Source organism: Tetrahymena thermophila (genome assembly GCF_000189635.1).
Source record: "Tetrahymena thermophila SB210 genomic scaffold scf_8254584, whole genome shotgun sequence".
NCBI classification, from domain to species: Eukaryota; Ciliophora; class Oligohymenophorea; order Hymenostomatida; family Tetrahymenidae; genus Tetrahymena; species Tetrahymena thermophila.
Genome location: NW_002476355.1, coordinates 35,851 through 55,894, shown reverse-complemented (window position 1 = coordinate 55,894; position 20,044 = coordinate 35,851). Strand labels below are relative to the sequence as shown.

The 20,044-nt window shown below is 22.3% G+C and overlaps 3 protein-coding genes across 3 annotated transcripts; 2 read left to right on the top strand and 1 right to left on the bottom strand. All coding sequences in view use genetic code 6, as the record gives it.

Moving 5' to 3' along the window:
- Positions 1 to 369: 369 nt before the first annotated feature.
- TTHERM_000628579 (inositol-triphosphate type 1 protein) lies at positions 370 to 15,110 on the bottom strand (the record flags this gene model as incomplete). Its single annotated transcript, XM_012798464.1, has 27 exons — positions 370 to 504; positions 562 to 820; positions 1,037 to 1,211; positions 1,497 to 1,910; positions 1,965 to 2,408; positions 2,467 to 2,803; positions 2,862 to 2,961; positions 3,021 to 3,133; positions 3,192 to 3,836; positions 4,119 to 5,111; positions 5,324 to 5,431; positions 5,491 to 5,814; positions 5,930 to 6,602; positions 6,862 to 7,204; positions 7,438 to 7,762; positions 7,812 to 7,988; positions 8,046 to 8,359; positions 8,819 to 9,164; positions 9,220 to 10,504; positions 10,625 to 11,571; positions 11,623 to 11,818; positions 12,375 to 12,958; positions 13,005 to 13,196; positions 13,254 to 13,566; positions 13,617 to 13,719; positions 14,119 to 14,982; positions 15,065 to 15,110. 27 exons carry the CDS (start codon positions 15,108 to 15,110, stop codon positions 370 to 372), a joined length of 10,755 nt encoding a protein of 3,584 aa, XP_012653918.1.
- Positions 15,111 to 15,645: 535 nt separating this feature from the next.
- Positions 15,646 to 17,371, top strand: TTHERM_00628590 (hypothetical protein; the record flags this gene model as incomplete). Its single annotated transcript, XM_001019545.2, has 8 exons — positions 15,646 to 15,851; positions 15,897 to 15,992; positions 16,036 to 16,125; positions 16,270 to 16,359; positions 16,415 to 16,504; positions 16,753 to 16,926; positions 16,990 to 17,073; positions 17,131 to 17,371. 8 exons carry the CDS (start codon positions 15,646 to 15,648, stop codon positions 17,369 to 17,371), a joined length of 1,071 nt encoding a protein of 356 aa, XP_001019545.2.
- A 1,120-nt stretch (positions 17,372 to 18,491) lies between these two features.
- On the top strand, positions 18,492 to 19,289 carry TTHERM_00628600 (vacuolar ATP synthase subunit E; the record flags this gene model as incomplete). The annotated part of the gene is made up of 1 exon (XM_001019546.3): positions 18,492 to 19,289. The coding sequence occupies one exon, from the start codon at positions 18,492 to 18,494 to the stop codon at positions 19,287 to 19,289; it is 798 nt and encodes a 265-aa protein (XP_001019546.2).
- Positions 19,290 to 20,044: the final 755 nt, after the last annotated feature.

Here is a 20,044-nt window from a genome sequence, read left to right as displayed (position 1 = left end):
CTTATTTTCTTTATATATTTCTAAACCAATTTAATAATCAAAATATTTTCTTCTTTAAATTTTTTAATTTTTTACATTTTTAAACAAATTATAAATTATAATCAAAATTCGTTTATTTAACATTTAACTTTTTTTGAATCAAAGGAGTTTTTCTCATTAATTTAACATTTTAAATTATTATAAAACTAAATTTCCATTTGTTATTTATTTTTTATTGATTAAACTTATGTTTTCATTTATTACATAAATTAGTTATGAAATATCTTTAAAATTACTTATTAAAGGAATTAGTTTTAAATGATATTTACATAAATTTATAGATGTTGGCTAAATCATATTTAATTAATTATATTTTTAAATAAATTATTTTCACTTTATTTCATTAGCAGTTTTTATATCTTGTTTTTATAACTACTTTTAGTTTTACTATTAAGAGCTACAATTTTCCAATATGATATTATTTAAAATAGTTACTTCCTTCATTTAATTATTATATTTATTCAACTTTTATTTAAAATAAATATATGAGTTAAATATGTTTAATTTAATTTTTAATTTTACTTTATTTTGAAGTTCTTCTAATTCTTTTTAATCCCTTAAAATCTTTTTCTCATCATCCACTAAAACGCTCGCTCTTTATATAGGGAACCAAGTATAATCAAGCTAAGTTAATTTTTCTTTCACATATGACTCAACACCAGTATACTCAGTGCTATCTCTTTCTTCCAAATAAGCAAGATAAAACATATAATTCCAAATATAGTGATCATTTTTAATGTGTTGTTAAAATCCTTTATCACTTTTTCTATCAAAAAGCTCCCTATTTAATTAATTAGTTTTTTAACATATCTTAAAAATAATCAAATCAATATTTATTTTTGTTTCATTTACATATTATTTATCTTTTAAATAATTAAAGAATCTTTCTTAATTGTAAAAAAAACTAAAAAAAATTATTTCGAATTCTTCAATAAATTCTTTATTTAAAATATTTGTGTTGATGATTAAAAGATTTGATTAAAATAATAATTTTTACCTTGAATTTCCACAAATAAAACACATTTCATTAACATCAATATGTTTTTACATTTAAGTGTCTCTTAGTTACTTAAACGTACAAATAATTAGCCCAGAAAACATTTTAGAAAGAAATATTGAAATCAATATATAGCAAAAGTTGTCAAATAAGAACCTCTCATAATCATAATTATCTAATAAATAAAAATTTTTTTACTTTCTCAATAAAAAATTTGATTAAAATTAATTAGATTTATCAAATTCAGATTGTAAAAAAGCTATAAAACATTTTGTTTGAAAACTTATAAGAAATTGATTTGCTTTAAGACAAATCAATCACAATAAATAAAAAATAAATACTTAAGTGAAACTTTAATGATTAAGTAATCCAAGATAATAACATAATTTAACTTGATGGATGGATTTCAATTATTAAATTTAATTTTAATGAAAAAATATTAATATAATGAATTAATTACCTGTATCCTGAGGTTTAACTCTATTGAGGAAACCTCCCAATCCTCCAATATATTTGTAATTCTAATCAAAAGATTCAAAAAAACAGAGATAAAGACTGTCACATCTATTAGAGTAAGAGTCGTTGAATATTAAGTAGCCAAACACAGTAAAGAAATACATAAATAGTAAAATTAAAATAAAGATTAATATAAGTCCTATTTTAGGATCATAAATCGACTTTAATACGTTTCTCAAAGTTTAATATCTCAGAAAGCATTCTGTTAGATGAAAAGCAAAAAAGAAAGGATGCACAAAAGTAGCTAAAATAGCTAATAAACCAAAAGATAAGTAGTATATAATTTCGAGATTAATCAACAATTTTAGAATGGTAGTTATGATTACAAAAATATAAACTAGCATCTTAATAAAAAAACCTAAATTTTAAAAGTAATTTAATATTTAAATTCAAAATTAAAATATTAAATTACCTGAACTTTTATCAATAAATGATTCGCTACTAACCCATGCTTATTTGAGGTAGAGAGGTCCACGCTTGACTAAAAAGAAGACCATGATAAACATAGAACAAAATACCATAATAAAACCAAAGAGAGCAAAGAGATCTCTTGTATCTTAAACAGAAAGATACCTATCTGTTAACCCTAGTAAAGGATTCATGGTTCTCATATCCCATCTAGTTTCTGAAGAAATTTCTGGCTCTAGATTAGAAGGTTTATTCTTGTCTACATTTAACTCTGAGTAACTTATAATAATGAAAATATTTAAAGTAACTGTTATTATGTAAGCTATTTCTCTCCACATGTCTACATAGTTAGCAAAAATGCTTACTATTTTATTTCTGTTAAAGAACAGACTTAATTTTTCTTCGTGCTTACAAATATCAATCACTTTCTTATACTTGTCAATGACAGCTAGTTTGTTTAAAATTTGTTTTATATATTTAAAAATCTAATTATAATTTTATTTTACTTTATATCTTTGTATGAATAGAATCTCTTATAACATTTTCTTAAAATTGAGATTTTATATCTTTAGGAAGGAAGTGACAGTAAGGATATTTTATAAATCTTACCTTCTCTATTTGATTATTTCTAACTATTTCAATTGAAGCTGAATTCCTTTTAAAAAATTATATTCCCTCCTTGAAATACTTAGCTTCTGTTTCATCTAAGTGTTGCTTTTGTGATTTAGCAATGTTAATTTTTTATGTTATAAACTTGACTTGTTAATACATCCAGCTCAATATTGCATATAAAAACTTTGTAAATTTTCCTATAATGTTTTACTCAAGATCAAAGATACTTCCCTATATTAACAAAATAAATTAAACTAAGTATAAAAATTAAATATATTAAAATTTATACTTTAGATTCTTTGAAATCTTTCTGTATTTCACTTAGTTCGTTTATTGTCTACAAATCTAGATCTTAATTTATGTTTCGATTCTTCTCTGAAGAATTTGATCTATTTTATAAATTTTAAATAATAATCATTGTATGATTTAATTTATTTTTTTTAATTACGGTAATTCTATGTAACAACTGATTAAAAAGTAAATGTAAAACCCAGTTTCTGTAATTAATTCGTAATACTTTCTCTATTGTTTTGAATTAAATTTAGGTGGATCAGTCTGAGCCTTTTGGTTAAATAATTAAATTTATACTAAAAATAATTATGAAGTTGTATTTATTTACATGACCTAGAGATTGCTTAACATATTAGTCTTAATAAATTTTTTTATATCTCTTAAAGATTGCTGTAATATTATTTTTAAGAGTAAATAAAGGTAGAGATCTCATAATTCTTTTAACGACTTCTGAATCGTGGTTAAACTCAAGCAAACTGTTAATAACTATCATGATTTTATATTTAAGATTTTGTAGTTACCACTTATCAAGATTATTAATAAACTGCTCTTATTTCTGGGAAAGATTATTCTCATTGAAATTTAATCTATCAAAATTAGTGATTGTTTTAGCTTAAAGCTAATTAATCAAATACTATGATTAATAATTATCAACTTAAACAGTCTCTTTTCTTGATAAGACTACCAAACTATTTTGATTTTTTTTATTTCTATGAGACTCATCTTTATGGAATAATTAGCTCTTGAAATTATTTGTCGTTTAATTTTATTCTTAATCATTGTGGAGACCTTATTTTGAATTTTTATTGCTTATTTCTGTATTTAAAATTTAATAAGCTATCTCAAGGAATTTTGAATCAATTATTTTTTCTTGATTTTCATGGCAAGGACCTTAGACAAATTTTGTTAATAAGTCAAAACAAATAATCATGTTCTTAAAGTTAGATTTCTTGAGCTTAAGTTAATCAAGCAACTAATTTAATAGTAATTAAATAATTAATTTTTATTTTTCATTAAAATTAATTAAATTGGAATCATTTCATTTTTGGCTTTTCATTAACAAACTTTTGTCATTTCTTTACCAATAATTTTTTTCAAAAATGAATAGAAGAAAAATTTCAACTTTTCTCATTTAATTTTAAAATATTTTATATTATTTTATGAATGAATTATTTGTAAATGAATTAAACCAAAAAAATAAGATTTCCTTTTATAATAATAATTTAATCAAAAATTTTTGTTAAAGTTAGTTTACTTCAACTGTAATTGTGATGATATCATAAGAGTTCCTGTTTTGAGATTGAAATCTTAAATAATTTTACAGAGGTAAGTAGTGTCCCTCACAAAAGAGTTGTAAAAGATTTAGTAGAGAAATTAATAAGTCTTATTTGTAAATATCCTGTGAGCTATTTTCAATTTTTTCTTCTTAGTTAGTTTCTAATTTGAGTTCTTAATTTTCTAAAATTTTATCTGGAGGACTTTCAAAGTTAAATTAAGGTGATTCATCTCCATTCTTAAGTTTATTTCTCTTTTTTTAATTGAGACCAGGACTTGAAGGTTAAGACATTGATTTATTTTTCTTCCTTTTATTTTAATTTTCAATTTATTTTTCTAAAAGCAACTTAGCAGCTTAAGAACTTTCTTATTCTTGTTTGTTAATTTCTTTTAACTTTTCTATTTATTCAAGTAATATGGTATAGAATGTTTAAAAAATAATTTCGCTTTTAGGGTGATTGATAAAAAAATTATAAATCGTTTTTTAAACTTTCTTATTTCCTCCCTACAAAAGTTTGTTCATAAAATTAAATAGATTCAACAAAACTTTATCGTCCTCAAAGGGATTTTCTTTGATATCTGATATCAAAGTCAGTACCATGATAGCAGCGTCCAGCTAATCAAAAATGTTCTACATTTCAACTAATTTTTAATTGTTATCTTACAATTCCAAAATTTTTTCAAATAGCCTCAAAATATTTTTAATATTCTTTATTTACACTTAATTAACTATACCGTTCTTTACAAAAGATATTAATTTTTTTAGAAAATCTTTGAAGACTATTTTTCTATCATACAAATTTTCTACATTTATTAAAGCTTGAGCTAATGAAGAAAGCTCATTTTCTTTTTGTTCATGCAAAATCGAACTATTGCAGCAAATACCTAAAAATATTGACCAATTCTAAGATGAAATCCACTGTAAACTGCTATCTACAAAATCTAATTTTAAACTGCCTTCATAATATGCATTCTATTTATTCATAAAATTGATTTCATTAAAATTTAAAAAAAAAGAACAAATATTTTTTAGGGAAAAATAGAAAATGAAGCTATTACAAAATAAATAAATAATCATAAAAATCCACTTTTATTATTTGTTAAATTTAGTTTATAAAATTAACTGCTACTTTTTATTTTAAAGTTTGAAAAAAATGACTAATTTTCCCTTAAAGAAAATTTTACTTCATCTTTATTGCAAATCTTTCTCTTTGCAGGTGAGGGGATAACTTAGCTATCTATATTTTTAAACTGTGTTAGAAAATCTTATTCGCCTATAACTTTGTAGCAATTCTAAAAATATAAATAAATTTTATGAGCTAATTAATTATTTATTAACATATTGTCCTTACTTTTATGAAATCCATAATTAAAGCAAGTTAATAGCTGGTACATCTTTAATGAACAAAAACTCTTCTTGCAACTAATGTCTAAACCATTTCATGGAATAGTAATATATCTTCTCTTTCTTTTATATCTTCAAGTTCATCACCATTTTTTGCTATTGCTTTTAAATATGCTGAGCTAAATTCAATAAAGCCTTCACAAAAATATTCTAAATATCTCTCAATAAGAAAATCCTCTTTGTCTAAAGGTGCCTATCTAAATCTATTAATCTCTATCCTTATAAAGTAGATAATATTATTCAATTCTCTTAATAAGCTCTCCAAATGTGGCTAAATATTATTGAAATTAAAATTTTTACATACTATTATTAAAATTTCAAAAGCAGTATAAAAATAATTTATCAATAAAAATTTTTTTATAAAAAACTAAAAAGCTTTATGGTACGCTTGAAGGATTTAAATAAGCCTTTCTTATTAAGATCAGAGCTTTAGGTTTAATTAACGAAAAACCTTCCTCCTATGTTTTTACTAAGTATAAGACGGACTTATCGTAGAGAGAGCGCTCTTACAAATGTTAGTCCTAAAAAAGAGGGTTAAGTTATTATTAGTCTTAAAACATATGAGGTATGTTGATTGGAGATTATGAAAGAAAATCATCTTCTTTTAAAAGAAATTTAAATATATATTACAACGAAAACATTTTTTTAATTTTGTTTATATTTAAATTATATCCTTCATCTCCATCTATCGAGTGAATAAATATGTCAAGCAGCATAGCATGATAATAAAATGGTGCATCTAGCATAAAGTTTTTTTTATTATAATGAAATTCACTGCTATTTTTAAGGTCATCTTCTTTTTTATCACCTTGATTTAATAAGAACTAGTCAACTTCATCATCAATTTAGTTGTTATGAAGTGATAAATCAAAGTTTAAACTTTGATTTTCATCTAATTAACCATATAAAAGATAACTATATTCACTTACTTCATCTTTTTCTAGAAATTCTGATGGAATAAACCATCTGAAAACTCTAATTTAATTTTCTATCAAATGGAGAGTTACACTTTAATCTTAGCTTTTATAGGATTGTATAATTTTCAAAATTTAAATAAACCTGTTTTATATAAAGAAATTATTTATTTATAATTAATATACCTTTGTATTAGAAAAAAGTAAAACTTTATTGTTTAATGACTTTAAAAAACGTTAAAAATTTTAATTAAATATAAAAGATTGATTATCATACAAATTATGATAGAATAAAAATAGTTCAGCATATTTTTTAATTCTTTTAAAAATTATCTGAAATAAAATATTTTGAGAGAAGAAATTATAAAATTTAGATATTGAATTAATTAAAGTAAATAAGTTACCTTGGTTATCTTCCAAACTAATTAATGGCTGTCTTTATCTAATTTAGTAAAGAATCAGGAAATGAAGAACAGAGAGGTTTGTTGTTAAAGTATATTGCATTCAATAAATCAAATTATCCAAAATCAATAGAAATTTCATCAAAAAAGAGACTTAAATATTCTGGCTTTGCTAATATTTTCTAATTATCTTCTATGTTGTAGCAAAAATGTACTAAAATAGAATACAAATATCTTAGTAGTTAAACAATTTTAATTTTAGAGTCAGCTGATACATCTTACTATTTCACAAATTTTACCATTTAATTTTAGGAGTTTTTAATCATTTAAATAATAGGATTATGCCCTTTAAATTATAAGCAAAAAATTATTTAAATAAATAAATATTTATTAATGAATTTAGTAAATTAGATATTTAAACATATTAATTAAATCTACTTATTGCTCATAAAGAAAAAATTTTTATGTATAAATTAAGCTTCTCTTTTAGAAGTAAATTCCATAAAATTAAACAAAATGATGTTGAAAGATACAAAAATTTTAAATAGTTTATAAATTTTTTTTGTAATTATAAATTACCTTGTAAGAATGTAAATATCTTTTATCTTGTCCTATCTAATTCTTGATTACACTCTTGCTGTATTTGTTCAATAAAATAAGGATTTGTTTACTTAGATAGTTGAGTTTAATACTCCCTGAAAAACCTTGAAATAATTAAGGTACCATTTTCATTAGCCCTTGTTGATGAAAAGAATAGAGAATCGATGTTATGTAAAATTTTAATAATTTCATTTAATTCCTTGATTTCGTTGCCTCCAATTTATGTTTGCTAAAAATAGTTATTCAACCAAATTTCTGACCTCTCTGTTAAAAATCTTAGCTTGTGAATTTGTACTTAAAGAAACTAAAAAAATAATTTTAGATTATGAAAAAGACTAGTTTAAAATAGTTACTTTGAAAGGAAGGATGTCTTATCTCTAAAAAAGAATTTCCAAATTTTAGAGATACTAAAAGAGTTTTTCAGTTTAGGTTGACTGATTAAAAATTACTTCTAAAATTTTATCTTCAAGAACACTGTCACCAGTTAGATAGAAAGTTGTTAAAAGAGAAGGTAAAATTTCAGATGATATCTTATAATTTAAAGATAAAAATAAATAATTTTTTCTATTAATTTATTTAAATTTTACTATGCTGTCTTTTTTTCCTGTGATTAAAGTGTCAAGATCTGGAATGTAAATTTCACTTTAATCTGTGTAAACTTCAAATTTTTTAGGTTTATTCCTCTTTTACTACTCAATAAGTAGCTATCCTTTCCACATCTTTTCAAGCTATTTATTTATTATGTTTTTCTTTTCTAACGGCTTGTACAAAAGATCTAAAAATTCAATCCCTGTTTTACAAACATTAGGAATGACAGTACTCAAATCCTCTTAAATCACTTATTCTAAAGTTTTTTAGTATTGCTAGTAATCTGTGATGTTTTTAAATTTATCAGATTTCCCTAAATTAAAGAAATATATTTTAAGTTTATAATTTAAAAAATTAATTTTTATAGATTTTAAAATTTTTAAACGAAAATTTAATTCAAAAAATACAGTTATTAAATTAATTTATCTTAATAATATTATTTTCCTCAAGGTAAAAACATTTTAAGTTTCAAAAATTTTTTTCAATTTCATTTCATACTTGGTATAGTTTGAAAAAACAACTAATATTTTTTCATCATCGATGATATTTTTATATTTATAAAATTTAAATAATATTCTATTTTATCTTTTTAAATTATTTGAATCTAAAAAACCAGAAATTCATAAAGATAAACTATTGTTAAATTTAAAATATAAAGAATTTATCAAGATAATTAATTGAAAATAGGAATTACTTGTCTAATTATGATTTATTTAAAAATTTTATTCTTTTAAAAAATATTTTTTATTGTTAAAATAAAAGTGGCATTTACCTAATTTATCAAACCAGCCAAGAAAATTAGCTATTAAGAAATCCATTCTGTGGCTTTAACAGAATAAAAGTATTTCACAAATCTCGAGCTTTGTGCTGATCTCTATTTATAATTTTTTGACATCTTTATTCTAATCTTCATCTCCTTGCTTAATCATTTACATCAAGCTTACAAGACCTCCTACAAGAGGATTAGAAGAGAAAAAATTTTCATTAAATTGAAGAATTTCCTCTTCAATGATTTTTCTTTTTTTGTAAGTTATTCCCATGAATTTTCCAACATATTTAAAAGTTTTCTGGGTGTATTTGGTAGTTTTTTCAACTACTTCTGCTGCTGCTTCTTTCAACTATATTGAAATTAATACTGAAATTAATAAAAATTACTTAGTCAATGTATATTACTTTTTTCTGAATTCCTTTAATACCAGCTATTAATTTATTTTCTTGTATGATATTCATTTGCTTTTCATATCGTTCTTCTCTTTTTTTGCTCAAAGATAGAGTAATGTTATAGTTTTAATAGTCATATTCAAATAGTTTAACAAGATTGCTGATTATTAAGGTATATTGGTCACTCTTTTACAAAATCGTTAGAACATTCAGTTTAATCATAGTAACAAGCATTTTTACTATATTAAATGTTAAAGCACTTGACAATCTATTTTCCATTTAATACTACTCTACGTTATTATCTAAAGGAGCAGTGTATTTATTACTCCAATTCATTATTCCTCTAATTCTACTGCTATTTTAATTATCTGGATTTAATTGGTTAAGTTTGGACTAGATTTCATCATATTTGGTAATAATTTATTTAATTTCATTCTGCAAGTATTCTATTGAAAATGTTAGTAACTTTGAAAAGGATTCTCTTTTAGCTTCAAAACTGTTTTCATTATTTGCACTTTAAAAATTTACCAAATCTGTTGTAGAATAAATAGATGGCATCTGTTCTACCTCTTTTTGCTTATAATTACTATAAATTCGACACATCTAAGGTCTACTTATTTCATTCAACGGTTCTTAGTCTATATAAAGACTCAAAGCTAAATTACAAAAAGCACTTCTTGCTTATTCATGCAACGAGTTTTCTTAAATTTACTTAGTTATATAATCAAATGGAAAGATTGACATCATTTTATTACTCCATAAATAATTACGGCCCAAGCATAAATCTGAGAAAAATTCAATTTATTAAATTAAATACTAGAGTTTAGAGTTTATTTCTACATCTTAATCCTTACCAAGCAATTTTTCATCTAAAATCACCTGCCTTTAATCAGAGAATTTTATTACCATTTATTGTAGCTCATCAAGCTTCATTTCAATAAGTAGTTGCTATTCGAAGCCTGGTATGTTATCCAAAAATTTGTACATAATTTCTTAATTAACTGAAACTCCTTTCCTTTTGTAAGAACATATTGTTCTGAAAAATTTTAATATATTAGGATTTCTTTTATCTAAGCTGTCTCTTGCTAAATTAACAAAAAAGACTAAAATATTATCTAATTTAAGCGTTTCTTCTACACTTTATGCATTTTCGTTTTGTTTTATTGTCAATGGACTAGCTAATTGCTCACTGTTTCTGCCTATTCCAACACTCAATTAATTGCTTATGGCATCATTGAAGAACATCTAATTTTTTATTTAGTTTCCAAACAGCAATCCTTTCTAATTGTCATTGTTTCTAAATTTATTTAAAATTTAGTTAAAAATTTATTTTAATTCTTTAAAAATAAATCAAATAATTTTGAATTTTTTTCATGAATTTTTTATTCAAATAAATATCTGTTGAGTTTAAAATTACCTTCGTTTTCTTTCTGCTATTCTGATATCGTCGCATAAATCGTTAATGATTTTTTCATTGTTACCTATAATTTGAATTATGCTGTCGATTGCCTCCTTTAAAAATTTTGCCTAATACTTTATGTCTTTTATTTTTTTGTCAAACAAATACCTTTCATTTTAAGGATTTTATTTGCAAATAGAAGTAAGGAGTTAATATGCCACTTTGACAATAGAAAGTTTGAATTTTATATAATTTATATGGAATTTGCGGTGTCTATCTTATGCACCAGAAACAGCGTTATATAAAGCTTCTGAATCTTGCTTTGAGAGTACTCTTTTGGGTGAAGATTTTTAATGCTTTTTAATAAGCTAATCTTCTAAAAGTTACAAATTAATGCTGTTATTTTATTTAACTAAGCAATTTTTAATTTTGTCAGCAATTTTTACTTTGATATCGGTTATTCTAATTTTCTTTAAATTCTCTAATTCACTCTTTGAAAGAAGTTCTTTAAGAAGCTAAATCACTATATCAATGTAATACTATTCGTACAATACCTTCTATCTGCTGTAGTTTAGCTTTCCATAATTAGAAGATTCATAATCTAACGAAGTTGTTATTATCTAATTTTTACAGAATTTATCTAAATCTTCCAAACAACTTTTTAAAAGAGATAAATTCCTTTGCAAATCAGCATATTCTTAAGAGTTTTATAACACTTGAACCTCTTTTCCTTTAACTTTTTGTAATTTAAATAAAGACTACCTCAAAATAGGAAAACAGCTTATGAGAAAATTAGCCTCAAGCACTTCAGTCATAGTAGCACGTATAACTTTAAAAGCATCATCGTCCAAAGGCTACTAATATTTTATTTTCAAAAGCAAGCTTCCCTTTATAAATTAATTTTAATACTAACCAGTATTTGTTAATGCACTTTCTTCTTATTTTTATCTAATATGTATCCAACCCTAATATAATTATAATTAAAAATATATTGAAATAATAAACTAATAAAATACCTTTAAGTAGATTGATTTGATAAAAAAGAATGAGTCTTTAGCAATGTAAATCATATCTTTTTATCTATCTGCCGTGCTAATCGGAGTAAACATAAATAAAGATAAAACATCTGGAAATTCAGAAACTTTAAAAGTTGCTTACTCTAAGTTTGACATACATGGATTTAAGCTTAAGTATTTCCCAGATGAGAAATTTCTATTAAATAAAAATAAATTTATTTATTTGAATAAAATTATTTTTTTTTAATCAAAAAATAAAAAGCTAACATGTTTCTTTATATTATAATTAAATCACAAAATTTAGAATAAAGCATCAATTATAATTAAAGATAGATAAAATTTTGGTTGCATTAAAGGCAAGGAATAAAATATTTAATAATAATTTAGTATGATTAATTAGAACAAATTGCTATTAACTTCTTATTTATATTATTATATTAAGAATGTATTATTATTAATCATATTTGTATTTTTACTATTTTACTATAATTTATCTAAATAAAATTTTAGAAAAAATTAATTAGTTATAATTAAAAAATAAAAACCAAAAAAAATAATAAAAAACATTTTTTTAAATTTGATAAAATACTTTCATAAATTTGATAAAATACTTTCATAAATTTGATTATTAACTCATTTCAAAAGGTATATTTTTTGAGTCATTTATTCTTTAAAAATTGAAAAATTAGTTTATAATTGCCTGAAATGAAAATATCATCCATCTTTAATTAAATCATAAAAATTAAATTTACCTTAAAAAAAATCTATCTTCCCATGTCATTAATCCGCCTTAAGTAAAATTTTCGTTCTCAATAATCCACATACCATTTGTATTTCCTTCATATTTGGAAGATTAATCTTTTTTTGAACTTGAGTCTACTGTAACATAATTATAATTGTTATAGGTATTTTCTGATTTTTTAGATATGATAGTAAATCCAGTTTCAACATGATTAAGCCAAATCACATCACCATATTACAGAAAATCCTACTATCCACATGTATTTGCATATAATATTATTCTCCATTTGGTTTTTTATTCTAAAGAGGCGTTTGCTTCTTAATTTGAAGAATTTTTGTCTGCAAAACAGATAATATCTTTTTCTTTTTATTAAATAGTTGTATTTGTTGGCTGAGCATCATTACCAGTCTTTAAGGTGTTTTACTATTATAACTAATTCTCTTTTTAAATCATTTAAGTTGTTCTCCTATCTTATTACTATTTTTCTCCAGTATTTTCTATGAAACTTCTTTAAATCTTAGATAAACCCCTATAATTACCTTATTAATTCGTTTAAGTATTGTCTTTTGCTCCTAAAGTATTTCTTTTAGAATACTATTTAAAAAGTAAAATAAATATTAGATTTTAAGTTAAAAATTACTTATTTTTAGAGTTGAGTTTGCATAAAAATGTTTGATATTAATTAGTGGTCATCGTTAATACTATTTATTGTTTGTGTTTATTCTTAATTTTAGTCAGAACTTTGCTCAAATCCAATGTTTTAAGACTTCTGCTAAGATTAATTTTAGTAAAGTTCTTAGTAACTTTTTAAATTTTCATCGTGGTTTTTATCCTTTTTTTATTAATTTTTTATTATTAATTTTAAATAATCTATTATTTAATTAATTACTTCATAAATTTCAATTTAGGAAGGAACAGTAAGAGTGTTATTTTTTTATAGCGTGAAATTATTTTATTACTGTAAATTTACTTTATTTTTTTAATCATTATTTGTTGTTGTAAAGGAGTTCCCTGTTCCCAATTGATTAATTTTAGGCCTCTCATTTAAGAAATCATTTTATGATTTATTATATTTCCCTTACTTATTATCAAGGTCATTATCTTTTAACTATTCTTATACTTTTGAACTATGCAAATAAGGCTATCTACCTAAATAACTTGCAGCTGATGTTATGTAAACAACATCCTTCAATAAAACTATACTTTTTTATTTAGAATAGAATTAAATAATATGTTTCAAGTATTCATTTACCCTTCAGTCCTTTATTGATGTGTATAGCATGGCTGTATTTTAAAAATTGTGCTTTTAGAAGAAAACTGTTACAACTCTAATCCAAAATTTTAGTTCTCTATTTCTATTTTTATAAAATTAATTTGTTTAACAAATAAATATTTATATGTGTTCTTAGTTATGAAATTTGATTGAAATTTTAACATATTCGTTTGGTTTTGCTATTGTTTTATAAACTTTAGATAAAAAATAACTTTTTAAACATAATAAAAAATAATATTATTTCATTTTATACATAAAATACCCACTTTATAGCATTTTATAGGAAATCTTTACTTTTTTAAAATCATCTAAAATTTAAAAATTATTTAACTAAAGTTCCATTAACAAACTGAAGAGTTATTCTTGAAAATTTATACTTTCAAATTATTGAATATTTATCATTATGAATATTATTGTTTATTTAGCTATAATACTATAATTTAAAATTTATGAAGTGTGGTTTATCCAAAAACTAAAATACCTGATTAAATAAAGTTGCAAGTTAGAAAAGTATTAGAAGCAACATGTAGTAGTTGAAGTTCTTAATTATAGCTCACAGGAGTTCCTTTTAATTTTTCAAATACATCCATGTTGTGCTTGTATTCTTACATAACATTTGCTTCAAAATCCTACTACTTTTGTTGTTCACTCTTTTCTTTTTTACTAGTGTAAAATTTAGATTCGGTTGTCTGCTTTCTGAAAATTGGATTCGTTGTGTTCCTTTTGGTCTTTTCAAAGTCTTTTGATTTTTCAAGTAGTTCTCTTAAGTATTTAGATTTAAATGAAGGATACACCTTGAATAAACATCTATCAAACACAGATCCGCTACCATCAAAAGATAAATCTTTGATGTAAGCTTAATTTTTGACAAATCCATCTGACATAATGAATTTCATGGGTTCTTCAAATGGATTAAGAGAAATAATAGAGCCAAAAAGTAAAGGATCCTTTTAATTTAAATTTATATGCATTTCTTTCTTCCTATCATATCCCATAAAATTGACTAAATCTGGTAGCTTTATCTGCTAATAACCTTATTTAGAATTCGTGGTATTATCAATATAAGTCTATGAATTATATCGAGGTATGAAGAGATTTCCTTAATTCTATTAATTTATTTACTGTTATTATTAATAATTGTTTTGCTCATCTGTTGCTTATGTTTTTATTTCAGCATTCATATTTGGTGTAATAATTCTTTATGATCTATTAATTTAAGATTAGTTTAGTCCTTTTAACAAAAATTGGCTTTGCCTTGCAGATACTATCAGATTTAGTGGTAACTTAGGAGGAATCTGTTGGGAATCCCTATTTAATAAATCTATGTTGCTTTGATCAACCTATGCTTTTTATTTTACATTTTTTTATTTTCTTAACTGTTTAGTAGAGCTCTAATTTCAAATATGAATTAATAACAAATCTAATACTTTGATTGTAAAGAGGAGAATATTATTTTTCTTGCTATGTTCTCATTCTATTCTTATGTGTAAAAAAATTCTCTTAAAATTTGAAGAAGCAATTCCTTTCTTGTATTTGAGTATTGACACCTGCTACTTCTTTTCACTAAGAATCAAATAACTTACTAAATCTACAAAACGTTTACACAAATTGTTTGTAAATTTGTAATTGAATTTTATTAAATTGTTAATTATTCTTAAAAATTAAAATCTTAGTAAAAAAACAAATTAAGCAAAATTTAATATAAAATATCTGTTTTTCTTAAAATTACTTACAAAGCTAATTCAACACTTTATTATAAATAGTATTAAGTAGAAATCTATTTTTATGTTTATCAGATTTTAATTTACAAAATTATTTTTCTAAAAATTCTATTTTATAACAATTGTTGAAATATATTCAATGCGTAAATATATTATGCAACTTATAAATTACAAAAAAATAAGAATTTATTTTTATAAAATAATATTTAATAATTTAATTGTTTCCAATAAAGCAAATAGAATAAAACTTTTTCATTTTTCTCATAAATTATAAAAATATAAAAGATATGCAAAGGTTGCCATCAAATCCTAAAAGTGTACAAAACTAGAGATAAAATACTTAAAAACTACAAACCTCAACTGTAAAAAGCTTAGTTAAAACACTAAATACTAAAAATAATACATAATAAACCCTTAAGCCAAATAATTTACATATTCTATAAAGCTCTCTAAATAGTTTAGCAAGAATAAAGATAATCCCTCAACTTTTGCAGTAATTAAATTAGTATATTTTTATTGAATAAAAATAATGATTTAGAGTAACAGTAAAAGGATAAATAAGCTCAAGAAGCGATGTACAAAATCTAAAACGTGAAGAAGTAGATTCTATCACATAGATTAATATTGGAATATGGTAAATATTTAATAAAAGCAATAATATATAACTTATAAAAAAGGAAATAGAAATTAACCGATGATCTTTTGTATCAAATAACCTCTAGTCTCCAAAACATGCAAAATATAAAATAAATCCATCTTACTCTAACGTAATTTATATCTCATTAATTATTTTATTTTTCAAAGTAGAATCTTTAAAAAGCCAAAAATTTCTATCTTATTATTAATTTCCCAATATATATTTAAGATCCTCCGTTCACTGAATAATCAATAATTAAAAATAATTAAAATAGCGATAATAAAATATCAAATTAAGGCACACAGCAAATGTTAGAATGTGTTAGTAAACTATAAAATGTAGAATACTTCTCTCTCACGCTAACGTAAAATTGAATCTAGTTGATTAAAAAAATTAAAGCTTTTTATGAATTTATTTAGAGGAAATCCTATAGACAATAATGTATGCCAGCATTTTGAAAAGTATCTACCTATGTTCTATAATTTAAAACACCTAACGATATATATGAGGTAATTAATTTGATTTAATTTATCTGAATATAATAACGTTTTAGAGATCTAATAAAACAAAACAAAAATGTATTTTTCATTATTGTAATAAAAAAATATGCTTTAATAAAAAAAATAAATCTAAAAATGAAACTTTAAAAATTAAGATTAAATTTTCAATTATAGTTTAAAAATGTACAAAATAAAATGTTTTAAACAATTCAATTCAGCTAATTGATCAGAATTTATTAAATATTTTTATAAAACAGAAATTCAAAAATAGTTGATTGTGATAAAATTTGTAAAGGGTTAGTAAATTTATCATAATTAGAAAAATTGTCTTTATATATGTAAGAAAATTAAGTTAATGATATAACTTTATAATAGCTTGTAAGTTAACTTTAGAAACAAAGTACTCTCAAATTCCTTTTAGTAGATTTTCAGTAAATTAATTTGATTAATTTAAAATATTTTTTAAATTATAAATTATTAAAAATAATAAATAGGTCTAATAAAATAAAATCAATCAATTATTTTTTAATGAATCTTCAGAATCTAAAAACTTTATTGAGTTTAGATGCTAATTTCAAGTATTAAATTAATTTTATGTATATTTTATTAATTTGATTTTAAATTTATTTTAAAAGGGGAAACCTTATTTAATTTGATAAAGCATCTCTTGAGTAGTTAAAAAAACTTTAAACAGAGTTATTTTACTTGGAATCATGCAAAATAGTTTTAAACGAAAACTAAGAAATAAATTTTCCAAAAGCCTTAAGAGTTGCTAAAATAGTTACTATTATTTAAATTATAGCATATCAAAAGTATTTAACTAGGTGCTAACAATGGAGTCCTAAAAAAATCTTTTGGGATTTGTTTATCGAATGAATTTAAAAATTTAGCTTTTATTATAATTTTATTAAAATTAAATTTGTTTTTAAATATAAATTCATAGATTTAATATAAAAACAGATAATTTGAATTATAAATTGTTTATTGATAAATTAGTATATTATTTTTTAATTGCTTATTAATTATTTTTTATTTAATTAATTTAATTTAAAAATAATATTTTTTTGATTTCGATTAAAAATTAATTTATATTTAATTATCATTTTAATGCTTGATTTTATTAGGTTTAAGATCAACATAAAATTATTTTTAAATTCAATTTATAACTTGAATTTTAAATAAAAAAATAAAGAAATAATTAAATAGAGTAGAAATAAGGACAAAATAGCACTTTAAAAAAATTTCATCTTTATGTTAACAATTTTAATCATTAGAAATAGATTAACTTTATCAAGTATATCTTTCTTTTATTTTTCTGATGTTTATAATAATTTTGAAATAAAAAAAATATTTAAGGATCTAATAGGAATTGGTTGAAATCAATCTATCAATAAACAAATAAATAAATAAATATATCAAAAAAAATGAAAAGATGATAAGTATTGGTATCAATAAATAATAGTAAATATCTTTGATTTAGCCATAAAAAATAAAATTTTTCTTTGTGAAAATAAAAATGCGTATAAAGTCAAATAAAATAAAAATAAAAGAGATTACAAGGCAAGACTAGGCAAAGGCATAAAAGGATTGATTATAGATAGCAAAGAAAATAAAAGAAAATATAAAAAGGAAAGAAGAAAAATCATCATGATATACCTTAAAATTATTTAATTGGTATTGATAAATAAAATTAATAGTCTTAATAATTTGATAGTAATAATACTAATATCATTAATAAAATAGCTAAACAAACCAGCAGAAATAAAAAACAAAGTAAGCTTAAGCAAAACCAAGCTAATAAGTAAAAACAGAAAGGTAAATAAAAACATTACATTTTAGTTAGACTAGGAAAAAGAAAAAAACTTATAAAATAATTTTTAAGCTTGTTAATTAATTAACATCAAGAATTGAAATTAAGATGGAGAGATAATATTAGCAAGTAGAAATGATTGCAGCAAATTAGTAAATTTATTATTATTGATTAAAAAGGATTGCGATGGACAAGGAAAGTGGTGTATCAATCAACGAATTCGTCATTTAGGAAGCTAAGGAAAAGAGCTATGAAATTGAGGTTAAATCTCTTAAGGAGTTCGAAGCTGAAATGAATAGCATCGTCGAAAAGGAAGTAGATTAAATTAAATCTGCTATGGAAAAAAGATTTAGATAAGTTGAAATGGATCACAGAATCAAGAGATCAACTGCAATTAACAATTCCAGATTATAAAAAATGGAAGTCAGAAACAAGGCTATGATGAAAGTATTTTCAGATGCTCAATACAAGGTCTTTTAAAAGATCCAAAGTGATCAAGCATTTTACAAGAATTTCCTCAAAAATTTGATGGTTTAGGGTTTTATTAAACTTTATGGCGAAGAAAAAATCATCATCCGTTGTCTTAAAAGAGATGAAGGCCTTTGCAAGGATATTTTGAGCAGTGCAGTTAGCGAATACATTAATTTAATTAAAAAAGAAATGAACCACACTATTAAATTAAATGCTGTTGTTGATAATTCACGTTTTTTGGAAGAACGTGCTCTTAAAGACAATAGTAGTGTCTCTCTCAATGATTTTGATATTGCATTAGGTGCTAAAGAGGTTGTTGCCAAAAATGAAGATGATAAAAAATGTTTTGGTGGTATTTTGCTCACCAATCAAGCAGGTGATATTATTGTCAAGAATACTCTTGATGTCCGTTGTGACCTTGCCTTTTAAGATTCTCTCCCTGATATTCGTTCTTACATGTTCCCTAATCCTGTCGTTAAAAAACCCTCTGCTCCCGTCAAAACTCATCATTGAAGCAAAATGATATAAAAAGATATATCACCTTAGAAATCCATAAAGCAAGCAAGCAAGCAAACAAACAAATAAGCAGCAAAAATAATAAAACTAATTTATATTCTGTGGTATTTTGAAAATAAGAATGTTAAAAATATGATTGCAATTTCAAATTAAATATGCATAGAAAAGATATCTCATTAAATTTTAGTAGCTTTTTGGGTTATTATCTATAATGTATTCTAAAATTACAATTTTTAAGGTGTTTTTATTATCATTTAGAATTTCATTTTACAATACAACAAACAAATAAAACAATATTAAATTCTAGTTTTATTTAATAAAAGGTACTTATATTATATATAATTTTTAGATAATTTATTAAATAAATTAAGGTATATTAATACTTTATTTATTAATTTAAATTTTTTTTAAGTTAAATTGCAAATTTAAGTTTACAAAAAAATGGAAATCTTTAAACATAATTTGGCTTGAAATATTTATAATTTATTGAATTTTAAAAAGTGTAAACTTAATTAGAGTTCAATATATTTTCATCTATAAATAAGGAAATAGAAATTTATTTAACAATCTTAGAGTTATTTTTTGTAAATTAATTAAATAATACTTAAATTTCTACTTAGCATTACTATAATAAAAATTAACTTTACAAATACTTTTATCTTCTAAATTTTTCTTTAATCTTGATTCTGTTAATTAGTAAAATAATTAAAATATTTTTTTTTTTAACATCATTAAATTATCTAAAAAAAGTA